The sequence below is a fragment of the Sturnira hondurensis genome, unplaced genomic scaffold, assembly GCF_014824575.4.
Source record: "Sturnira hondurensis isolate 20B ecotype Veracruz unplaced genomic scaffold, ASM1482457v3 Scaffold0016273, whole genome shotgun sequence".
In the NCBI taxonomy this organism is placed as follows: domain Eukaryota; kingdom Metazoa; phylum Chordata; class Mammalia; order Chiroptera; family Phyllostomidae; genus Sturnira; species Sturnira hondurensis.
In genome coordinates, this window is record NW_028088904.1 from 137,701 (window position 1) to 161,022 (window position 23,322).

A 23,322-nucleotide genomic window follows, 5' to 3' on the forward strand; every position below is an offset into this window, starting at 1 on the left:
AGGATAGTAAATAGGTGTAGTGTGTGAGAGAATAGAGTTAACCACTACAGTAATAGAGTTCTGGAAACCGTGAAGTGGGCTAAGATCTGGGAGGGGTGTTGTGTAGTATTTACAATTGTATGGAACAGCTATTATTTACAATAATATTAGAGCGATAATCATATGACAGAAATGTGAGATCTAGATACCAAGAATAGGGAGTATTGGACCTTCAGTAGTGTGCTAATGGAACACAGGTGAAGTGAAGGACAGTAAATTAGCAATACACTATGGATGAGAGAACAGGGGAAACCTGTCAAATGATACAACATAACCAGCCAAGCAAAGAAGACTAAACAGAAAGAAGAGAAATACAAAAATATTATTCAAATAAAAGATGTAAGAATAATGTAAAAATAATAATACAAAGACGCAATATCTTGCAGGTTCTTTGTAATAGCAAAGTGAAATTTGTCTCTCTGTCTCAGCTGTTGGAATGGTTCCTCTTTGGGCCCAACTTTGGTCTTTTCACAATTCTGGTTTTTTTTGTCTCATTTGTGGGTTTTTTTTTTAAAGCAGACTAAGGAAGGTAGAAGAGATAAAATTGGAAAGAAAAGAAGAAGGAATAAAACAAGAAAGAAGGAAAGAGAAGCAAAAAGTATTGAGAGAAAAAATAATAAAAAAAAATAAAAGATTACTTACAAAAAATAAAACAAACAAAAACAGAAAAACAACAAAAACCCTCTTGCTGGTTTCAAACTGGCCAAACTGGTTTTTCTGTTCTTGCTGGCTGCAGCAGGCTGAGGGGCGAGTTTACAGATGTGGACCCCAGGTCTCCTGCGGAGTGCTCCCTCACTCTGGGTTTACCAGTGCAGGCTCCAGATCTCCTGAGGCGCGCATCCTCTCTCCGGGTCTGAGGATGTGGTCCCTAGGTGTTCCACAAAGCTCTCTCCCCCTGGGTTGTGGAGGTACCAGCCTGCATGCGCCTGGCCAGGCCACCTCTGGTCGCATGGGCTCTGGTGAACACTATTTCCAGGGCTGTGCGTGGGTGCTGACAGCCCCCGTGTGTTTGCCATTCAATCCTTTCTCCCCTGAGACTTCAAGCAACCAGGTCTCTCCCAGCGCTCCTCAAACCCTGCTTGGCTGGGGAGGGAGCGCTGACCCAGCTCTTTCCTAAGAGCTCTGTTGCCCGCCCAGTGGGGCCTGGGCTTGCGGCTTCAGCCTCCCTGGTCCTCCCGCTGATCTCTGAGCCCTTATTGTCCAGAAGCACTCTCCTTACCGCCTGCTTTTTCAATGTCTGCTACAATTCTTGATCTATTTTCATATATGCTGTGGTATTGTTGGCCGTCCGCTCTGCTCCTCCATAGATAGGCCAGGTTTCTCTCCTGTGTGTAGGGGAAGTGGAATCTGCTCCCACTTACCTAGCTACCATCTTCTCTCTGATTATGTGTCATATTTGTATGTTCTTTGGTTAGTCCCTTCACATTCTTTCACCCAGTCCCCTGTCCCCCCTCCCCTCTGAGAGGTATCAGTCTGTTCCATGTGTCCATGCCTGTTTCTGTTTTGTTCTTCAGTTTATTTTGTTCATTAGATTTCACTTATGAAATCATACAGTATTTGTCTTTCTTTGACTGGATTATTTCACTTAGCATAATAATCTCTAGCACATCCATGTTGTCACAAAAGGTAAGACTTCCTTCTTTTTAAGGTTGTATAGTATTCCATTGTGTAAATGTCCCACAGCTTTTTAATCCAATCACCTACTGATGGGCATGTAGACTGTTTACAGATATTGGCTATTATAAATAATGCTGCAAAGAAGACAGGGGTGTATGTGTTCTTTTTCTCCAATTACAATGAACATACTTTATTACATTAGCTTCAGGTGACTATCCCAGTGATTAGACATTATATAATTTACTATGTGATCATCCCAATGAATCTAGTACTCATCTGATACTGTAGTTATTAGACTATTGAATATATTCCTTATGCTATACTTTACATCCTCATGACTACTCTACTACTACCAATTCATAGTTCTCAATTCCTTCACCTTTTCCACCCATGGCCCCCCATATCTGGCGACCATCAAAAATGTTCTCTGTATCTATGAGTCTGTTTCTGTTCTGCTTGTTCATTTTGTTATTTATTTCCATGGTTGATAGATAAGTATGTACTATCAATTTATAGATCCCCTCCCCCCCTCTTCGAAGACTGTTTAACATTTCATATAATACTGGTTTGGTGGTGGTGAACTTCTTCAGCCTTTTCTTTTCTGGGAAGCTCTTTATCTGTCCTTTGATTCTAAATGATAGTTTTGCTGGGTAGAATAATCTTGGTTGTAGGTCCTTGCTTCTTGTCACTTTGAATATTTATTGCCAATCCCTTCTGGCCTGCAGATTTTCTGTTTAGAAAGCAGCTAACAGTCTTATTGGAGCTCCCTTGCAGGTAACTGCTTTTCTCTTGGTGCTTCAAAATTCTCTTTAGCTTTTGCCATTTTAATTATGATGTGTCTTGTTGTGTGCCTCTTTGGCTTCATCTTGTTTGGGACTCTCTGCTTCCTGGACTTGTATGTCTATTTCTTTACCAGGTTAGGGAAGATTTCTGTCATTATTTTTTTTCAAATAGATGTTCAATTTCATGCTCTTTCTCTTCTCCTCCTGACACCCTTATGATGTGAATGTTGTTACACTTGAAGTTGTCCTAAAGGCTCCTTACACAATCCTCATTTTTTAGGATTATTTTTTCTTCTTGCTGTTTTGATTGGGTGTTTTTTGCTTACTTATATTCCAAATTACTGATTTGATGCTCTGCTTCATCTAATCTGTTGATTCCCTGTAATGTATTCTTCCTTTCTGATTGGTCATTTTTATGCTTTCTAGTTCTACTTTTATGTTTCCTATCTCTTGGTTAAAGTTCTAAGTTCATGTACTCTTCTTCTAAGTTCATTGGGCTTTCAAATTAGTGTTTTGGGATTCTTAATATATATTCCCAGTAGTGGAATTTGGTCAGAAGGCAGTTCTATGCAAAAATTATTTTTTTAGGAAACTCCATACTGGTTTTCACAGTGGCTGCACCTGTCTACATTCCCACATCCTTGCTAGAACTGTTGTTTGTTGATTTATTACTGATAGCCATTCTGACAGGTATGTGGTGATATCTCATTGTGGTTTTAACTTGCATCTCTGATGATCAGTGATATTGAGCATTTCTCATAAGTCCATTGGCCATCGGTATGTCCTCTTAGGAGAAGTGTCTATTCAGGCCCTTTGCCCTTTTTTTTTTTGGATTGTTTGTCTCCCTGGTGTTGAGTTGTATAAGTTTTTTACATATTTTAAAAGGTAATCTCTTATCGGATGTATCACTGACTAATATGCTTTCCCACAGTGGCTTCCATTTTCATTTTGTTAATCATTTATTTTGCCATGCAAAAGCTTTTAAAGTTTGATGTAGTCCCATTTGTTTACTTTTTCCTTTATTCCCCTTGCCCTAGGAGACATATCAGCAAAAACATTGCTATGAGAGATGTCTGAGACTTTACTGCCTATGTTTTCTTCTAGGATTTTTATGATTTTGTGGCTTACATGTATGTCTTTTATCTATTTTGTGTTTATTCTTGTGTATGGTTAAGTTGGTTGTCCAGTACAAAATATTAGGAAACTCAATCAAGGAATACACTAAAAAGAAACCATGTTCAATGGTATTTATTCTGTGAATGCAAGGTTGCTACAGTATTTGCAAGTCAATATGTGGTGCACCACATAAACAAAATTAAAGATAAAAATCACATGATTATATTGATGCAGAAAGCCATTTGATAAAATTTAGCACCTATTTATGATAAAAACTCTCAGCAAAGTGGGGATAGAAGGATTACTCCTCTACATAGTAATGGACATATATACAAACCTATAGCAAACATTATACTCAATGGGCAACTAAACACATTTCCCTTAAGATCAGGAGCAAGGTAAGGATGTCTGCTTTCACCACTCTGGAAGTCTCAGCCACAGTGATCAGACAAGAATTAAGAATTAAAATGCATCCAAATTGGATAGAAATAAGTAAATCTGTTAATATTTGCAGATGACATGAAACTGTACATAGAAAACCCGAAAGACTCCACACAAACACAAAATACTAGATGTAATGCGTGAATTTGGCAAAGTAGCAGAAAAGAAAATTAATATTCAGAAATCAGTTGCATTTTTATATACCAATAATGAACTATCAGAAAGGGAAACTAAGAAAACAATCCCATTTACTACTGCAACAAAAACATAATAAGGTACCTAGGAATATATATACATAACCAAGGAGGCAAAAGACCTGTGCTTGGAAAACTATAGGATATTTTAGAAAGAAATTGAAGATGTAAGTGGAAGCATATCCCATGTTCATGAAGTGGAAGAATTAGCATCATTAAAATGTCCATACTACCCAAAACAATATACAAATTCAATGCAAGTCCTGTTAAAATGTCAGTGACATATTTCAAAGATCTAGAACAAATATTCCAAAAATATATGGAACCAAAAAAGACCCCAAATAGCCTCAGCAATCTTGAGAAAGAACAACAAAGCTGGAGGTATCACATTACCTGATATCAAACTATACAAGGCCACTGTAATCAAAACAGCCTGGTTCTGGAATAAGAATAGGCATAAAGATCAATAAAACAGAACAGAAAGCCAAGAAATAAAACCATGCCTTTATGGTTAATATTTGACAAAGGAGGCAAGAGCATTCAATGGAATAAAGTCTCTTCAATAAATGGTATTGATTTTGAACACTGGTTGATTCTTTTGTGTGCCATGACTGAGGATTAAACCCACAACACCTTGGTGTATTGGGACATCTTAATCAATTGAGTGACACAGCCAGGGCTCCATTTTCTATTGTAATTAGGTTTTTATAAGACATGGAAGATAATTTTGATGTCTAAACACTAGAACAACCTATAGCATATTAATATTATAATGATTATCATCTTCTAAAGGGAACTCTAAATGAATATTTGAATGAGAAAATATTATTTATTATTTAGCTTTCAGAGTACAGAAACACCTCAGAAAAACTGTGACACCAGTGTATATATATTGGAGGTAATATTTGTATAATTAGTAACTCTCACAGCAATGGGAAATACTTGTTTTTTTAAAAATATGTTGTACATTAACTTTCTGAGTCAAGAATTTCTCATTATTGTAAAATAATTTCAGTTCAGTGCTCTAACAGTTAATGCAAGTAGATGTAAACTCCATTCCAAGATAAACTTTTAAAAGGTTGAATAGTTACTAATTATGTTAACATAAATGTCAACAAAAAACAGTCCAACAGTTGCAGAAGTACAGTAACAAAAATTATAAATATAGTTATCTCATGAGAATAGACCATAGTACCATCAGGCCTAAAAAGCCTAAGGTCATTGTTTTTATTTTTTGCACTTTCTGACTCTTCCCTATTAATATAGTGGCAAATTCTGATCACTTACCCTTATTTAATGTCCCTATGAACAAATTTGCTGGTACTGGATACTATATTCAAATATATAATCATTATCATCATATGATTAATTAGATTACTAGTAGTGGAAACTCATCAAAGCTTTTAAAGGCTATTAATGGTTTTATGCAACTTAAAAATCTAATTTTGGAAGAAACCTGGCTAATGAATTTTTCCTTCTATTGGTAAACAACCACCATCCACCAGTGTTACTATGAATATATAAATATTGTGTGCAACATGCTTATATTTTATTTAAGAGCCAGAATACTGTACAACATGTGTGGAACATTATCAAATATTGTGATGATGCCATTGTGTATGACATTGAAAAAATACTGGCTGGTCACAGTACATTTTTCTGGACTGAATTTTAAATTTTCTAGAGGCTAACACAATCACAAATTCATTATCTTGACATGCGTGCTGTTTTGTGCAGTTCCTTCTTTCATACAATTCACTGGCCTTTCTTGTTGTCTTTCACTAGACGACCCTGCAAGAAAAAAATGACTTAAGTAGTCACAGCAAAGAGTGAGAAACAGATTCATAGATATGACAGAGACTTTAAAATTTTTCTTTTTCTGTGTATAGTTATTAATTATAAGGGTAATAAAAGTGAAATATGTAATGAGAAGGTCTCACATCCGTTCTCTCATAATGGAGAAAGTGTAAAACGTGTGTGGGGAGGATAGCAGGTGAATGGGGAAAAATGTGTCCAATCAAGAAATAATTACTAGAATTTTATAGCTATATAAAGCTTTTCTTGTTTAAAATATATGTTTTCCAAAGCATATTTTTAATATTTTATTTATTCATTTTTAGAGAGAGAAGAAGGGAGGAAGGAAGAGAGGGAGACAAACATCAATGTGTGGTTGCCTCTTGCACACCTCCCACTAGGAACCTGGCCTGTACCCTAGGTGGGAATCGAACCGGTGACCCTTTGGTTTGCAGCCCACGCTCAATCCAGAGGTACACCAGTCAGGGCTTGTTTAAAAATATTTAAAGTGTTTTCTTGTACAAGATCTGGTGCAATGCTCATAAAGAATTATAATATTCATTCAAGTAATGAAGAAGCCAAGAAAAATGGATGTCAAATGATTTACCTGAGGTTTATAGAAATGGTAAACTATGGAGCTGAGAGTTTTTTTCCTTAAGTAATTTATTCCAAGGCTTGGTTTTATAGTAATTAAAGCACACACACACACCAAACAGGGCAGTAAGGCACCTAAGGGATTAACAGCAGAAAAGGACTATCACTCTTCAGGCTGGGATAAGGGATAACCCTGTAGCGAGTGTTGTTATGGATCCCAGGAGTGAGGGCCACCAGGTGGAAGCCGACCGGTGGGAACTGCAGCCATGGAAAGAAACAGGGTCTGGAAAATATATCTGTCTCCCTGAGATACGGAGCGGAGGAGCAGTGGGAAGAGAATGAATCCCAGAAGACAGTCCAATGACCGGCACAGGCCAAAGACCACAGCAGTTAATGATGGAGGTTCTGGAGAAATACTTCTTGACTTTGCATGCTATCACTTTTTAGTTCAGTGATTTGGGGTACATTATATAACATCTCTGGTTCTCCTTTTCCTCATCTACAAAACAGGATACTAAAATACCTTAATTTAGAGGGCTGTGATGGAGAGTAAACAGGTAACCTATGTGAAGTTAAGTGCTTAGTCCAGACCACACCCTTACTAAATGTTATTCATTAAATATTTCAAAACACCTGATACAAGCAGAAACTAGGTCCAGGCCTAAAGGCACTAGTGAACAAGACTCAATTTTCAGCATGGCACTTGGGGTATCTGGGATGGGATCATTTTCCAAAGAAACAGGTATGACAGAGTACCTACTTTCTGCGGAAGGAATTACTCATTAAAGTTCTTTAACATTTTTTATCAAGGATGCATAAGCTCCAAACTGAGGCCTTTTGTGGGGGGGGAAGAAAATGGGCTGAGGAAATCTCATTATCACATACATTCTTCAGGGATTAAGAGAAACATTAACTATTCCAACAATGGGAACATTCAAGCAATGGCCAGTGGCCATAAGAAAATGAGGAAATATTCTTGTTTCTCTAAAACATTTTTGACACTGTGGCAAAGTCCACTGGTGTGGGTCCTCACCCCTGTTGGTGTGAGGAGAAAAAAGTTCTGTTTCTAGGCAAGAGGCTTCTGAAGTGAAGAGGCTTCTGAAGTGTTCCTTCACTTTTTCTTTTAAAAAACATTTTATTTATTATTTTTAGAGAGAGGAGAAGGGAGGAAGAAAGAGGGAGAGAAACATTAATTGGCTGCGTAGTATGGCACTCAACCCACTGAGCCACACCTGCAGGGCTATTCTTTTACTTTCCATGGTGGATCTTGAAGGATGCCTCAGTGAAGCTGGCAATATCAGGACCACCGTTTTAGAGATAGGGAGAAGGTGTTGGTATTGCTGATACCATAACTGCCCACTACAGACAATGTGAACTGAGATCTTGGTGTCCTGGGCTCAAAACAATGGGTTTCTACCTGCTCTGCATTGCCCTATTGTCCAAGTACATTAGTTAAATCAAACATGCAACTCAACTTGAAATACCAGATTACACACATGCTTGGGAATGCTCTTGGCTGGTTCTAGATGAAGGCCAAGTGGCCAGTTGAGGATATCACTCTCTCAGCAAAACTTCTACAGAGGAATTGTGCTAATAGCTATCATTTCTGGAGTATATACTTAGTACAATGCTAAGTGCCCTTCACATTCTATTTAATAGTCCCAACAACCCAATGGTCTGGGTGCTGTTATTGTTCTGATTTCACAATTGGAAAATAATGAGCCCCAGAGGGGTTACATTAACATGCTTGGGATCACAAAGCCAGTAGTTACTTCAGGTCTGCCTGACTCGAAGGCCTATGGGTATAGTTCCTCCTTGTCTTATGCCAGGCACAGTGCTAGACCTTGGAGATGTAAGTGTACTGAAGTAACTGTAGAACTGTAATTGCTAAAAAGCCTTGATTGAATAACACAAGGCTGCCAAATTCTAAGGATCAGCCCAACCTGAAAGAAAAAGCACAGACCCTCCATCTTGGGAGGAAGTAGGATGGCCAGGGCTGCCTGTGGAATGGTGGCTCCCATGAATTCTCCCCACACATGGTCAAAGTATGACAGGGAAATCACGTCAGGTTAGGGGCTGGAAGCCCAAGAGGAAAGGAAAAGACAAACTCAACATGAATAAATGTTGGGAACTTACTCTGCTAGACTGGAGGGGAAGAGAAAGAAATATCTATGGCTCCAACTTTGTGACTTTAACAGCAAAAAGTTTTTTTTCATTTGTATCTTTCAAATCAATTGCAGGTAAATCAAAGCCAATAGGCTTTGTCCTAAAATGCTTAAAAGAGCAGGACAGAAGGAGCAGTGTGATGAGGGACTTCATTTTTGGTCTTTCTTTGGTATGGGTATGACAAACATTCCAAAGAGCAAAACAAAATTTTCTAGAGCCAATGTGTTTTTTCATGCTGCCATTTTTGTGGCTCAATTCTTTTGATTAAAGCTTCACCAAAAACTTCAGTGTTTTAAATTAGCAGGCCACTTATTCTCTATGTTATGATTATCTTGTATTTTCATGCAATGTCTTAATCTTTACCCTCTAAGTAAATTCTGTCTTCCTTAACCACTAAACAAAGCCAGGATTAAGTACAACCTCTTGATTTGGGAAGAGCAAATAACCCAAATAGCTGATTTAAGTAATTACAATTTTAAAAAATTTAGGCCCATAACATAGATGTCACCCACCTGAAGTTCTGAGTGTTCTTTTAGGAGTCGGTCGTATTCTTTTGAAAGATTCTCTGATTGTATCTTCATTGCCATCAGGTCATTTTGTGCCTTAGAAAAGGCTAGAAAACATTGAATAAAATTTAAAATTTTTTCTTTTGAAATAATTTCAAATTTACAGAAAATCTGCAAGACAAGTAAAGGACTCCTTTGTAGCCTTTACACAAATTCACCAACTGTCAATGATACAGCACATTTGTTATTGTATTCTCTCCACACACACACAATTATTTTCTTGCACCATTTGAGAATAAATTACAGACATCATGTCCCTTTTACTCCTTAACACTTCACTTGTGTATTTCCTAAGAACAAAGGTATTCTCTAACAATAGCCATAGTGTAGTTACAAAATTTAACATTAATACTTTTTCTAATCTACCATCCATATTCCAATCTTGGCAATCGTCTCAATGATGTTTTTTTTATTACTTTTTTCCACTTCTTGTCCAGGATCCAGTCCTGTATCAAAGATTTGCAGTAAGTTGTCACATCTCTAGTTTCCTTTAAGCCGGAATAGTTCTGCAGTCTTGCCCTGACCTCCTTGTCCACATCTTTTGAGACACTGAAATTTTTTAAAATATAAGATGCTTTAAAAGTAACAGAATGTTTTTACTTTGGTTTTGTCTGAAGTTTCCTCATGACTAGATTCAGCTTATGCATTCCATTTACATACAAATATGAAATAAGTTGTGTTGAATGTCTTTTAAGATCAATGAAAAGAGGCCCATCTGCCTCTGTTTTTTCCATTTTATAGTTATTTTCCAGTACTTAAGAAGCAGCATGTGGGAAGACAATTAAAGCTACGTAAACATCCTGCTCCTTGATAAACTTCCCTTATATTTAGCGCCCACCAATAACTCTTGCCTAAACCGATCTTTATTATGATGGTTGTGAAATGGTGATTTCCCAGCTTTACCAACCCCTCCACACTTACCAGTCAGCATTCTAGTATAACGAAGACCCTTTCTGCCCTGGCCAGGTAGCTCAGTTTGTTGGAGCATTGCCCTACTGAGCCAGGGCTGCTGGTGATCTCTGGTCGGGGTGCACACAGGGATCAACCAATGAATGTATAAGTGGAACAAGATCAAGTTTCTCTCTCTCCCCTTTCCTCCCTTGCTCCCTCTCTAAAATTAATAAATGCAAATTAAAAAAAGAAGAGCCTTCCTTTCTTGCCCACCTATCCATCCAGCTGTCTGTCCATTCATCTATCCATCCATTGACCCATCCATTGACCCATCCATCAGGATGAACTCGGAGGTGCCTGTTTTTTGGGCTCTGATGTCTTTTGATCTAACGTTCCCACCATTTTTTGAGTACTTGAGTTCAGGCACAAAATATTCCAGGCTCATCCTAACCCTTCCCGGCCTAAGCCTCCACTTGGACAGGCATTATAAAACAGAATTTATCAGAAGGGTCTGCTTTTGAAAAAAAATGAGGGAAAAAAGTGATTTAATCATTTTTACTAAGGGTTGTGCGACCATATTTTCTTAAGAACAAAGAAAGTCACTTTTTTTATAGAAAGCTGAAAAATGTGAAGGTGTATAAGTGGCACTTAAAGATTTTACCTCAAGATGATGCACAAAAATGGCTATAAACTAGCCTTTGTTCAACATGAAGCTCCAATCTAAGCCAGCAGATTAGACAGAAGTTTAAAAATATACACAGAGAGGCTAGGGCAAAAGTGGCTGTACAGCTATTTACATGGAACATGATACTGTAATTAACAAACAATAATACAAGAATGAATTCTGTGTTTCGTGTACTCACAACTGCAAGTCTACTTTTGCCCGCCACGCCGCCCCATCTGTATATATGCTAAACATTTAAGTCAACGTGTTATGGAGAAGCTAATTATCAAATGTGTAGAAGGGAAGAGAGTATAAGATGGATTGAAGAAATTCTGGGAATCTGGAACTAGCTATACATACAATTCTGCACATGTAGCCTTTAGAAGTTCTGCATTTCTAAATCTTTTGGGGTAGAAGTTGTAGGAAAGAAAGAATTTATAAATTCAAAAGGCATTTTTTTGCACAATAAATGAAATTGTAGGTTCTATTTATAAACAATCTGTTTGCTTTATCTCTTGAGAAGCCATCACATGGGCATTTTAAAATATACATATATTCACTATTAACTAAAGTGACTTTTGTATCAGTTTCTTTTTTTAAATGTTTTATTGCTTATACCATTACAGTTGTTCTATTCCGCCCCCCTTCATTCCCCTCCCCCCTGCACAACCCCTCCCCCACCATTCCCCCCTTTAGTTTATGACCACGTCTCAAGCTCTTTAGGTTCTATATTTCCCCTACTATTCTTGCCCTCCCCACTACCTATTTTTTACCTACTGTCTACGCTACTTATTTTCTGTATCTTCTCCCCCTTTCTCCTTCTCCCACTCCCTTGCTGCTAACCCTTCATGTATTCTTCATTTCTATGGTTCTGCTCCTGATCTAGCTGTCCTCTTGGTTTTAGGTGTGGTTGCTACTAACTGTGAGTTTGCTGTCCTTTCACTGTTCATATTTTTCATCTTCTTTTTCTTAGATAAGTCCCTTTAACATTTCATATAATAAGGGCTTGGTGATGATCAGCTCCTTGAATTTGATCTTATCTGAGAAGCATTTTATCTGCCCTTCCATTCTAAATGAAAGCTTTGCTGGATAGAGCAGTCCTGGATGTAGGTCTTTGGATTTCATGACTTAAAATACTTCTTTCCAGCTCCTTCTTGCCTGTGAGGTCTCTTTTGAGAAATCTGCTGACAGTCTGATGGGAACTCCTTTGTAGGTGTCTGTCCCCTTATCTCTTGCTGCTTCTAGGATTCTCTCCTTCATTTGAATCTTGGCTAATGTAATGATGATGTGCCTTGGTGTGTTCCTTCTTGGGTCCAACTTCTTTGGTACTCTCTGAGCTTCCTGGATTTCCTGAAAGTCTATTTCCTTTGCCAGACTGGGGAAGTTCTCCTTTATTATTTGTTCAAATAGGTTTTCCACTCGTGGCTGTTTCTTTTCCCCTTCTGGTACCCCTATAATTCAGATGTTGGAATGTTTAAAGATGTCCTGGAGGTTCCTAAGCCTCTCCTCATTTTTTTGAATTTTTGTAACTTCACTTTTTTCTGTTTGGTCATTTCTTCTTTCCTTCTGGTCCACCCTCTTGATTTGAGTCCCAGTTTTCTTCCCGTCACTATTGGTTTCCTGTGAATTTCTGCTGCCCCTCTGCTGCCCCTCTGCTGCCTTCCACTGCTGCCGGGGCCCACGCAGTCTGTCCCACTGGTGGCCAGCCTGATGCCCTGCTCCCTCACTGGGTCCACCCGATGCCACCCCGGATGCCTGGGTGCCCGGGGTTGGGGATCTTTCCTGCTCGTCCCTGCTTGGCCGCTGGCTCTGCCCCTCCTACGGTTCGTTGTTGTCGGACTTCCATATAGTTCAATTTTCTGTTCTTTGGCTGCATCTTTGTTTACTAAACCTTTGTTGTATTCAAACCTGGTTGTGGGAGAAGGCACAGTGTTTCCACCTACACCTCCATCTTGGTGGAAGTCCTTGTATCAGTTTCTAAACAACGCTGTCAAGTTGAACTTTCTGGACTGTCCTGCATCTACAATGTCCCATAAATATGCTACATTTCTGTCATCCAGCATGGTAGCCACTAGTTCCATGTGGCTACTGAGTACTTTAGATGTGGCTGGTGCAACTGAAGCACTGAATTTTAAATTTTATTTACTTTTAATTATTTATTTTTAAATTTTGGTTGAAATAGCACAGTTTATAATTTCTTCCACATTACTTCCATAGATCCATACATCTAAATTAGGTATTAAGGTTTGAATTTTGTTATTTATTTATTTTTATCCATGCCCAGGGGCATTTTTCCATTGCATTTGAGAGAGATTGATTGATCAGTTGCCTCTTGTACCCAGCCGAACCTGGGGCTGCATGCGCCTGGACCAGGGATTACAGGTGCCTGGACTGGGGATGCACAAACCCAGATCAGGACCACCCCTGCAACCCAGGCATGTGCCCTGACTGCAAGTGAACCCTCAACCTTTCGGTTATGGGAGGATGCTCCAACCAACTGAGCCACACCAGCCAGGGTTACTTAAAAGTTGAACGTGACAAACTGAATGTGTCATTTGGTAAAGGCATGGGTTAGGAAGGGAAGAGAGATTTATGGTAGTTGTTAGATTTCACCAGAACCAGAGCCACAACACAAAGATTTATATACTTGCTTTCAGTTTGGGTTCTCCAGGGCATTTCCTAGAGGACACTTGAAAATATGAAACTAAAAATGTTTAAGAGCCTAGATTTCCAGTATATAAGAAGCAAAGAAGATTCTACAACCTAATAAGGTCTGACCAGCCAATAATGGTGGCTTGAAAAATATTGGTGAGGAGCTTATTAATGAACAGAGGTTAGTCTTAATGTTAAAAATTATTTATACTGTAATGGCAGGTGTGGCTCAGTTGGTTGGAGAATTGCCCTGTGCACCAAAAGGTCATGGGTTCCATCCCTGGTCAGGGAATATATACAGGCTGTGGGTTTGGTGCCCCATCAAGGCACACACAGGAGGCAACCAATCCTCTCTGTCTAAAATCAATAAATGTATCTTCAGGTGAGGATTAAAAAATAATAATAAAAATGATTTATACTTAAATTTCTGACATGAATAAACTACTTAGAAAATTTCATAAACCTTAGACATCATCTCTCATTAAAAGATACCATTTTTCTCATGAATTGTTAGTAGAGAGGATAAGTCAGGTGTCTTACGAATCTGTAAAAGAAGAAAGAGTTGTAATCACAAATGGATGTTGCATTTTGTCAAATGCTTTTCCTGTATCTTTTGATATGACTGTATGTATTTTCATCCTTCACTTTGTTAATTTGATGTATCACACTGATCAATTTGCATATTTTGAACTCTTCTTATGCCCCTGGAATGAACCCACTTGGTGATAATGAATTATCATTTTAATGTATTGTATTCAATTTGCTAGCATCTATTTATGAATGAAACACTCAATAAAATAGGTATAGAAATAAAGTACCTCAATATAAAAAAGATCATATGTGACTAACCCTCAGCTAATACCATAGTCAATGGTGAAAAACTGAAAGCTTTTCCTGTAAGATCAGGAAAAAGACAAGGATACCTACTCTCTCCACTGTTGCCCAACACCGTACTGGAAGTCCCACCCAGAGCAATCAGGCAAGAGAAAGAAATAAAAGGCATGAAGAAGTAAACTTGTCACTTTTTGCAGATAATATGATTCTTTCTTTATATAGAAAACCCTAAAGACTCCACCAAAAACCTATTAGAAACAATAAACACATACTGTAAAGTTGCAGGATACAAAAATCAATGTACAAAAATCCACTGCATTCTTATATCCTAACAATTAAATTTCAGAAAAAAATTTAAAAAACCAATCCCTTTTGCAAAAGAATGAAATACCTGGGAATAAACTTAAACAAAGGGTGTGAAGAATCTACATAGTGAAAACTATAAGACATTATTAAAAGGGACAGAAGAAGACACAGAGAAATGGAAAGATATTCCATGTTCATGGATTGGAAGTATCAACAAAGTTAAAATGGCCATACTACACAAAGCAATATACAGACTTAATGCAATACCCATCAAAATCCCAATGGCATTTTTAAAAGAAATAGAACAAAATACTATCAGATTTGTATGGAACCACAAACGACTCCTGAATAGCCGGCATAACACTGAGAAAAAAGGATGAAGCTGGAGGAATCATATTCCCTGACCTCAAGTTATACTACAAAGCAACCATAATCAAAACAGCATGGTATTGGCAGAAAAACAGACACACAGATCAATGGATCAGAATTGAGAACCAGGAAATAAACCCACGTGGATGTACACAGGCAAAAGATTTTAACAAAGGAGCCAAAAACATACAATGAAAAAAGCCTCTTCAATAAATGGTACTAGGAAAATTGAAAAGTCACATACAAAAGAATGAAACTGGACTGCGCTTTGTTAGCATATACAAAAATTAACTCAAAATAGATCAAAGACCTAAATATAAGATCTGAAACAATTAATTACATAGAAGAAAATAATAGGTATTAAACTTATGGACCTGGGTCTTAAAGAGGACTTTATGAAGTTTCCTTACGAGGCAAGGGAAGTAAAAACAAAAATAAATGAGTGGGTCTATATTAAAATATTCTGCACAGCAAAAGAAACTGACAACAAAACAAAAAGGTAACCAACTGAATGGGAAAAGATATTTTCAAACACCTCCAACAAGGGGATAATATCCAAAATATATAAATAACTCATACAACTCAACAACTAAAAAACAAACAATCCAATTAAAAAATCAGTAGAGGACCTGAACTGACACTTCTTCCAAGAAGACATACAAATAGCCAACAGATATATGAAAAGGCTCAACTTAACTAGCTATTAGGGAAATATAAATCAAAACTATAATGAGATATCACCTCACAACTATCAGAATGGCTGTTATTAACAAGGTGAATAATAAATGTTGGAGAGGTTGTGGAGAAAAAGGAACCCTTATTCACTGCTGGTGGGAATGTAAACTGATACAGCCATGATGGAAAACAGTATGGAGGTTCCTCAAAAAAATTAAAAATAAAGGTACCATTTAACCCGGTAATCCCTTTTCTGGTTATCTACCTCCGAACTTGAAAACTTTCATTAGCAGGGCTATATGCATCCCCTATGTTCATTGCAGCATTACTCATGGTTGCCAAGACATGGAAATGACGGAAGTGTTCTTTGATGGGTACCTATATACAATGGAATCCATCAAAGAACACTTCCATCATCTCCATGTCTTGGCAACCATGAGTAATGGTTTATCTTTTCTGATGGGTAAGGAAAGATAAAATACTGCCATTTGTGATAACATGGATGGATCTTGAAAACATCTTGCTAAGTGAAGTTAGACAGAAAAAGTCAAGCAAGAACCATATGATTTCACTTATATGTGGGATATAAAACTGAAAGCAATAAATGAGCAAAGGAGAGAAAAATTCATGGACACGGTCAACTGTATCATAGTTACCAATGGGAAAGGGGGTAGGTAATAATAAAGGGTAAAGGAAATCAAATATATGGTGACAAAAGGAGATTTATCATTGGGTAATAAACATAATGCAATATACAGATGATGTGCACTTGAACCCTATATAATTGTATTAACCAATTGTCACCCCAATAAATTTAATTTAAAAAAAAGTTAGAGAACCACTTATACCGATTATTCAGAAGTTTCTTCTGATTGCTTCTGGTATGAAGCTATAAAGAAATAACTATAGGCTAATCCTGTTTTCCTGGTACTATTAAGACAAGATATAAACTGTGTTTCTTATTTTGTTTTGTGTCTCAGTGGATGTTAGTGAACTTGATGATTACTATCTGACTGAATGTACTCCTGTGAGTGCAGGCTGTTACTGTCCAGGAGCCTCTTGGATTGTTTTCCAGTCCTACTGTCTGTTTTATAAAAATTACAACATTCTGTTTTGTATGCCTTCTACCTCCGTCTGGAACTTTGTGATTAAGAGACTACATAAGCTTGTTATCTAACATTTGAAAATGCTTGTTTTATTTTGAACTATATTATTTTGGAAACAGCATGAATAGGGAAGATATAGAGACAAAGAGACTTGAGGTGATACATCTAACTCACTTTCAGTTTTCTCATGAGCAAATAGCTCTCACTAGACAGTGGGTTTATGGAAATGCTGGGATATTTCATGATAACTTTGGCCAGATTCAAATAGAAACTAGGTCATGTTTAAGGCACATGCATCATCGTACCTCCAATTAATATTACAGTGACGCACAATAAGGGAAAATGTTTGTGTAAAATACCATGTAAGCAGGCCAAAAATACCTGTGGCTTTCAAAGTGCCAAACTTATGTTTATGGAGCTATTTGCCTAGTGGAAGGAGCTGGTGAAACTAGTATACTGTGTAAATGTGCTGTCACTATGATTTATACCTGAGACAACAGACACTGCGAGCTTACCTGTGCCAGGAAATGGAAGTTTTGAAAGGCACTGGCGTGACAGCTAAAGATGGCTATAGTACGAGAGCTGGTAAGAACTGTGCTGGAGGAAACATTTTTAATTTGATGAATTCCCATATACCTAGTGTTGTTGGCTTTTTCTCTTCAGCTTATCTGCTTCTATTTTTGAGAACTTAAGAGTGTTATATACTAGAGTTGCTCAGTACTTAATCCTCACACACACTATTCCTTTACCAGTGACTCATTACTGGACAGTTAGTCTACAGTAATGCTTCCAAGATGCTTGGAAAGTGGACTCACAAACTTCTGTTAAGTAAAGGTACATAGAGATAATGTCTGATTCAGTCAACATTTCAGTCACCTTTTAACCTCACATCTGTACTTCCTTCATATCTCAACAACCCACCTACTCCACGCCATCTGCCACCACTGTCCTCATCTGCAGTTCAGATTACTGAAACAGATTCCTCACCTGGTTTCCTGGCTACTATGATTCATTGTCCACAGATTGTCAAAGCAATTGCTCCTCTGCCCCAAAACTCTCCAAGAACGCCCCAGAATGTTAACACAAACATGGCGCGAAGCCCTTCATGATGGATTTTAGGCTCACTGCTGAACTCAGCACTGCCTCCACTTTACTTTATGCTACAGTCACATTGAGCTCCGTGTGGTACTTTGAAAGTGCCATACTCCTGCATTTACATGCTTTTCATTTTGTAAAAACATCCTTGCCCATCTCCCTTAACCTCCCTGCTTTTCTTATTCTCCTCCATTTAGTCTGGCTAATTAAGATTCACCCTTCAAAATGTTAACAAGTTGTCTTCTATCTCTGCTGTTGGCTTCTACTTCATCTTGAGCTGACCTTCCCCCCACCCCTCACCTGAGGAAATGCTTGTTGATTTTTTAAAGGAAGAGGAAGGGGCAGGGAAGGGGGAGAGGGAGAGATCGGGAGAAGGGGGAAGGAGAGAGAGAAATCAACATGAGAAACATCAATCAGTTGCCTCTCACACGTGCTCTGACTGGGGATCAAACCCGAAACCTAGGTGTGTGCCCTGAATGGAAATAGAACCCTCAGCTTTTTGGTGTATAGGACGAAGCTCCAACCAAGTTCCAACCACCTGAGCTACTCAGCTGGGAGAGCTTATGTTTACTATAGCACTTATCATGCTGAAGTATAACTATGTCCCCACTAGACTATGGACTACTCAAGAAACAGCTGTGTCTTGTCTGTTTTTGAGCACCCAGCACAATGCCCGGCACATGGAAGGTGCTTAAAATATGTTCCTTAAAGGAAGGAGAGAATGGATAAATGTAATGGATAAACACACTGTTTCGCTCCCTCTCCTTCTCCTCCTTTCCCCTCTCTAAAAATAAAGAAATAAAATCTTTAAAAAAAAGAAAGAAACTGAAGGATGAGCATAAGCTATAGGGAAGGGAGAAGAAAGGACCTTAAAGGCAGCCAGATCTACAGTCCTGGGCAAAGTAAAAAGTAATGAAACACCATTGTTAGAACTACAAACTACAGTATTTAATAAAGTAGGAGTATGAGATTTAGATTGGGCAAGGGTGGGGGACAAAACTGCAGATGACACTGGGGATCAGGTCATAGAAGACCATGTGTGCCATCTTGATGAGCTATAAAGGTGACAGAAACCAATAAAGAGTTTTAAATAGTGCAGAGGCATAGTCAGATATGTGGGGTTGAAAACCGCTCCTGGTGGCAATGTGACGAAGCCAAACTAATGGCAGCGAGACTCAAGTGGGACATGCAGGAGGAGGCTGCTTGCTTTGTGAGAGGAGAAGCAAAATTTTTGGAATGGAATTAAAACTGCACAAGTTGTGATAATACGGAGTAAACATTAATGAATAACACTAAAAATAGTTCTATTTTTTCTCATGCAAAGAACAAAGAAGAAATCACATACTTATTTTTGTGCATGTGTCTCAATTTCTCTACCCATCAGTAGGTACTGTAGTGCCTGCCTATACCTTTTAATGTACTGAGAACATGAATGAGGTTCATGGGTAAATTGCTTTTGTGTTTAGAAAACACATGGTCTTAAGGCATGTTGACACTTCTAATGATTAGTTGTACCCTGGACCAGGGAACAGAAAGGTAGGCTTTCTAATTTAACGAATGAAATCAGCCCCACTGTGTATGCTGTTGGCATAAGAAATATCAATAAATGCATAAAGACTTCCTTCGTTAATCTTAGGTTGTTAAGTAATGTATTTAAGGAAACAATTTTGGTTCTGTACTTAACAAAGAATAATTATAAATTACATTAATATGCTAGCTTTGCACTTAAAAATCAGGATGTACGTTTTAGGCACAGCGATGTGTAAGTATAGATCCTAACAAACTGCTTTGGAAAGGGTATGCTTTATAAAGCACTTTCATGTGCAAACAAAAGCAAGTGGAACACAGAATTACCAAAGCACCACCATGTGAGAACTGAAGGGGTCGATTCACATGAACTACAAACCAAGAACTAGTTTTAGTATACATTAGCATATATAATTTCTTAAATTATCTGATCAACATTCATTCAACAAGCATTTTAACATTAAGAGCAGAAGCAAATCTTTTTAGCATCCTCATTTATCTGAAAAAGGCATTCTTTCTTATTTGAAGAGCCTAAGTAAGGCTCAGTAAACAATTTTTGTAAAGGGCCAGATGGTCAATATTTTCAGCTTTTGTGTCACGTGGACCTCGGCTTTTCAACTCTGCACTCACAGGAATATGTAAGCAAATGGTTGTGGCTTTGTTCCGATCAAATTTAATTTGTGAACACAAGGCAGCAGGCCGGATTTGGCCATTGGGTTAGACTTTGCTGACCCCTGTTCTAAAACAACACTTGGAGGTTTTATCAGTTTCTCCTGAGTTATAAGTTTACGCAAAATAACTAAAAAATAAAGTTTCAGAACATGAGAAGAGGGTCCAAATTATATTGGACATTTTAAGAAATCCCCTCAAAAGTTTCCTATTTTAGCTCTATCCATCTTTTTTTAATAGAAAGAACAAAGTTTATATAGATAGGGGATGTTGCAATAAGGTTTAGTTACAGGGAAAAAAAGTTTTTTCCTCAAATTTTCCAGGTCACTTTCCTAGCTGATTGCTTTCTCTTCATTTAAAAAATGACTGAGTCAGGAACCAGGAGGAAACAATTTGAACAAGAAGATTGTAAGTTCGATTTTGGATAAGCTGATTCAAGCCTAGTTGGACTTTCACATGGAGGTGCCCCCATCGGGCAATCTCTAAAGCAAAAATTCATGCTTCAGCTTCTAAAGCAAAATTAATTCATCTCATTGATGTTAATCACTTTTAAACATAGCCAATTAAAACACCCTGGGTCCAACCAATATATTTCCAAGACACCCACAGAAAAGAACAGTGCTATTGTTTCAGTTTTATAAATCAGTTATGAATTTAATTAGCAAACAAACATACCAAACATCTAATAATGCACATTTTACCACCAATCAGGCTACAAGGTATGTTTTTTATCTTTTTCAATTTAGAAGCTTGTAAAAGATTTTACCTTATATTTGACAACTTTTTATTATGATATACAAAAAGGCAAAGGGGTTTAGAAAGTAAGATGGTACCAGAAAAATGATCCCTAAACTCAAAGTAAGTGTTTTAAATTAGTTTTGACAATTTTTTTTTAGGTTGACACTTAAAATTTAAATGAAAAGAAGTCTTGTGTCAATCATTCCCTATTTATCTTGTAAAGTTTTTGATATTAATAATAATAATAGCTAGCACTTCATTAAATTTCAACACAGACAATGCATTGGACCATTAATACACAGAAGAACTCAGTGAAGAACTGCAATGTAGACTAACTTCCCCAAAGGGAAGGTTAGTCTTAAACCAAATCTGAGTCACTTCAAATTTCACATTCCCAAATGTTTGTTAGATCTTTCACAGTACCTTTAAACAAATAAACTGTGCAAGAGAACTCTTAAATAGATTGAAACATTTTAGAGTCATCTTATTCTTCATTCTCTAATTTAAATCTCTGTCCACAAATTATTTGACAACAGACTATTTGTGGCTCTATATTTTTTCTTGCTAAAAATCTGCTGTGGCTCTGTACTTTAGAATAAATTTTGAACTTTCAAGCATGGTACTCATGGGCCTCAACATCATGTCTCAACTTTCCCACTCCACCCTGCCATAAATAATGCTTTTAGGCACCATGGGCTTTCATCCTTGGTCTGTGTGCATTCCTGAGGCTAGGGGAAGACTCTCCCACTAATCTTGTGAAATCCCGCTCATCCCTGAGCCTCAGCTCAAATGATACCTCCCCTACAAATTTTTCTGTAACTCTGCCAGTAATAACAATCACTCTCTCCTCTGTGCTACCATAGCCCCTCGTACATATATCTTTATTTTCGCTTTTATCATTCCTTGACTTACATTTTTGTTGTCAATGAGTCTGTCCATCTTTCTCACCAGACATCCCTGAAGACTGAGATGACAATGTATTCCTCTGGTATCCCTCACAACATCTAGCACAATACTTTTTACACGGCAGGTACAAGTAAAATCTTATAAGAGGAACTGAGCAAAGAAACTCATGTTGCTAAAATCTCTGCAGTATGCAACCTGCAGAAACCCACAGCCATCTGTAGAACCTCAAATCCCAGGAACCAATTCTATTAAAACTGCTGAGGAGTTCTTGGTTTGTGAAGGTTGTAGACATTCTATAAAGTATTGAATAGAAATACCTGCTTTGAACCAGAGGGCAAAGGGGTAAATGTTTTCCACAAATGTCACTTTATGTGCAGACATAATGGATGAAATATATGAAACACAAACCTTCAGAAGTGTTGACTAAATAAAGTTTACTTTTGACAGCAATGTCTTGCAAACATTTAAGAAGGTGAAATCAGATGGGGAGGGAGGAAGCAAAGGAAAATACTGTTGAATTTCTTCTGAAGAAAAGGATCAAGTTGCGGAAATCAGTGAAGGAGTCCAGGGAGAGAGAAAGGAGCATGCTGAGCAACATAGTATTTGCTTCCCAGGTTTGTTGCCTCTTATATCTCAACGTCTTCCAACTCATATTAGCCATACATTTCTTATACACTCCATTCTTCTTGCAGTTCCAAAATATCTTTCAAAGGGTAAAATTTTAGTAGAATGCCCTGGCCAGGTAGCTCAGCTGGTTACAGCATTATCCTGATACACCAAGGTTGTGAGTTTGATCTCTGGTCAAGGTATATACAAGATCAACCAATGAACGCACAAATAAGTGAAACAAATCACAAATCGCTGTTTCTCTCCCTCTCTATCTCCCTTCCCCTCTCTCTCTGAATATGTAAAAATTTTAGTAGAAAATTTTATACATACACCCAGCATTTTTTACTATACTTTCTAGATCATCAGTAAGCTTGATATTATTATACACACTGAAAAGTAGAGATATCACCTAGAATCCAGAAAATCTTTACTAATGAAATGACTGAGAATTAAATCACTAGAGGTAAGTAGATACCAGAAAAAAACCTCTGATGATTCTTCTCAGTCTAACCCTCAAATGTTGTTATGTGCCAGAGCTGTATGTTCAGGCTTCTTCCTTCCCACTCAGTACAGTCTTCCTTGACTGGTAATCATCAACTCCTTGATTTAACCATCAGATCCGTCTGTTTGATGGTTTAGACTCCATACTGAGACTAGCTTTCTTTCAAGCCTCAACTGTTCTTTGGGTATGTTAACTAGGATATCCCAATGGCTCCTTCAACTCAGTATATTTATAACCAAATACATTACTTCTGCTTCCCCTCTCCCCACAAATAAATGAAAGCACTCCACTCCTCCTTTGGTACCAATCTTAGTTAAAAGTGTCACCTACCTTAGTCAACCACGTTAGAAACTTGTGGTCATCTTAAACTTTTACTTCCCCTCAGTGCCCAAATCTTAATGATTCTGCATGCTTCCTAAAATCTCTCTTTAGATGAGATTTCATAACCCTGCAGACAGACAGAAGATTCT

The 23,322-nt window shown here is 37.7% G+C and overlaps 1 protein-coding gene across 2 annotated transcripts in view; it reads right to left on the bottom strand.

Moving 5' to 3' along the window:
* Nucleotides 1-5,437: 5,437 nt before the first annotated feature.
* Nucleotides 5,438-23,322, bottom strand: part of BCAP29 (B cell receptor associated protein 29) — a 44,170-nt gene continuing 26,285 nt past the window's right edge. For both annotated transcript variants that reach the window (XM_037065867.1, XM_037065868.1), the window contains exons 7-8: nt 9,256-9,356; nt 5,438-5,980 (exon numbers count right to left, since the gene is read on the bottom strand). In XM_037065867.1, coding sequence (XP_036921762.1) covers nt 5,945-5,980; nt 9,256-9,356 — 137 coding nt within the window. In that variant the 3' untranslated portion in view covers nt 5,438-5,944. The remainder of the gene's footprint in view (nt 5,981-9,255; nt 9,357-23,322) is intronic.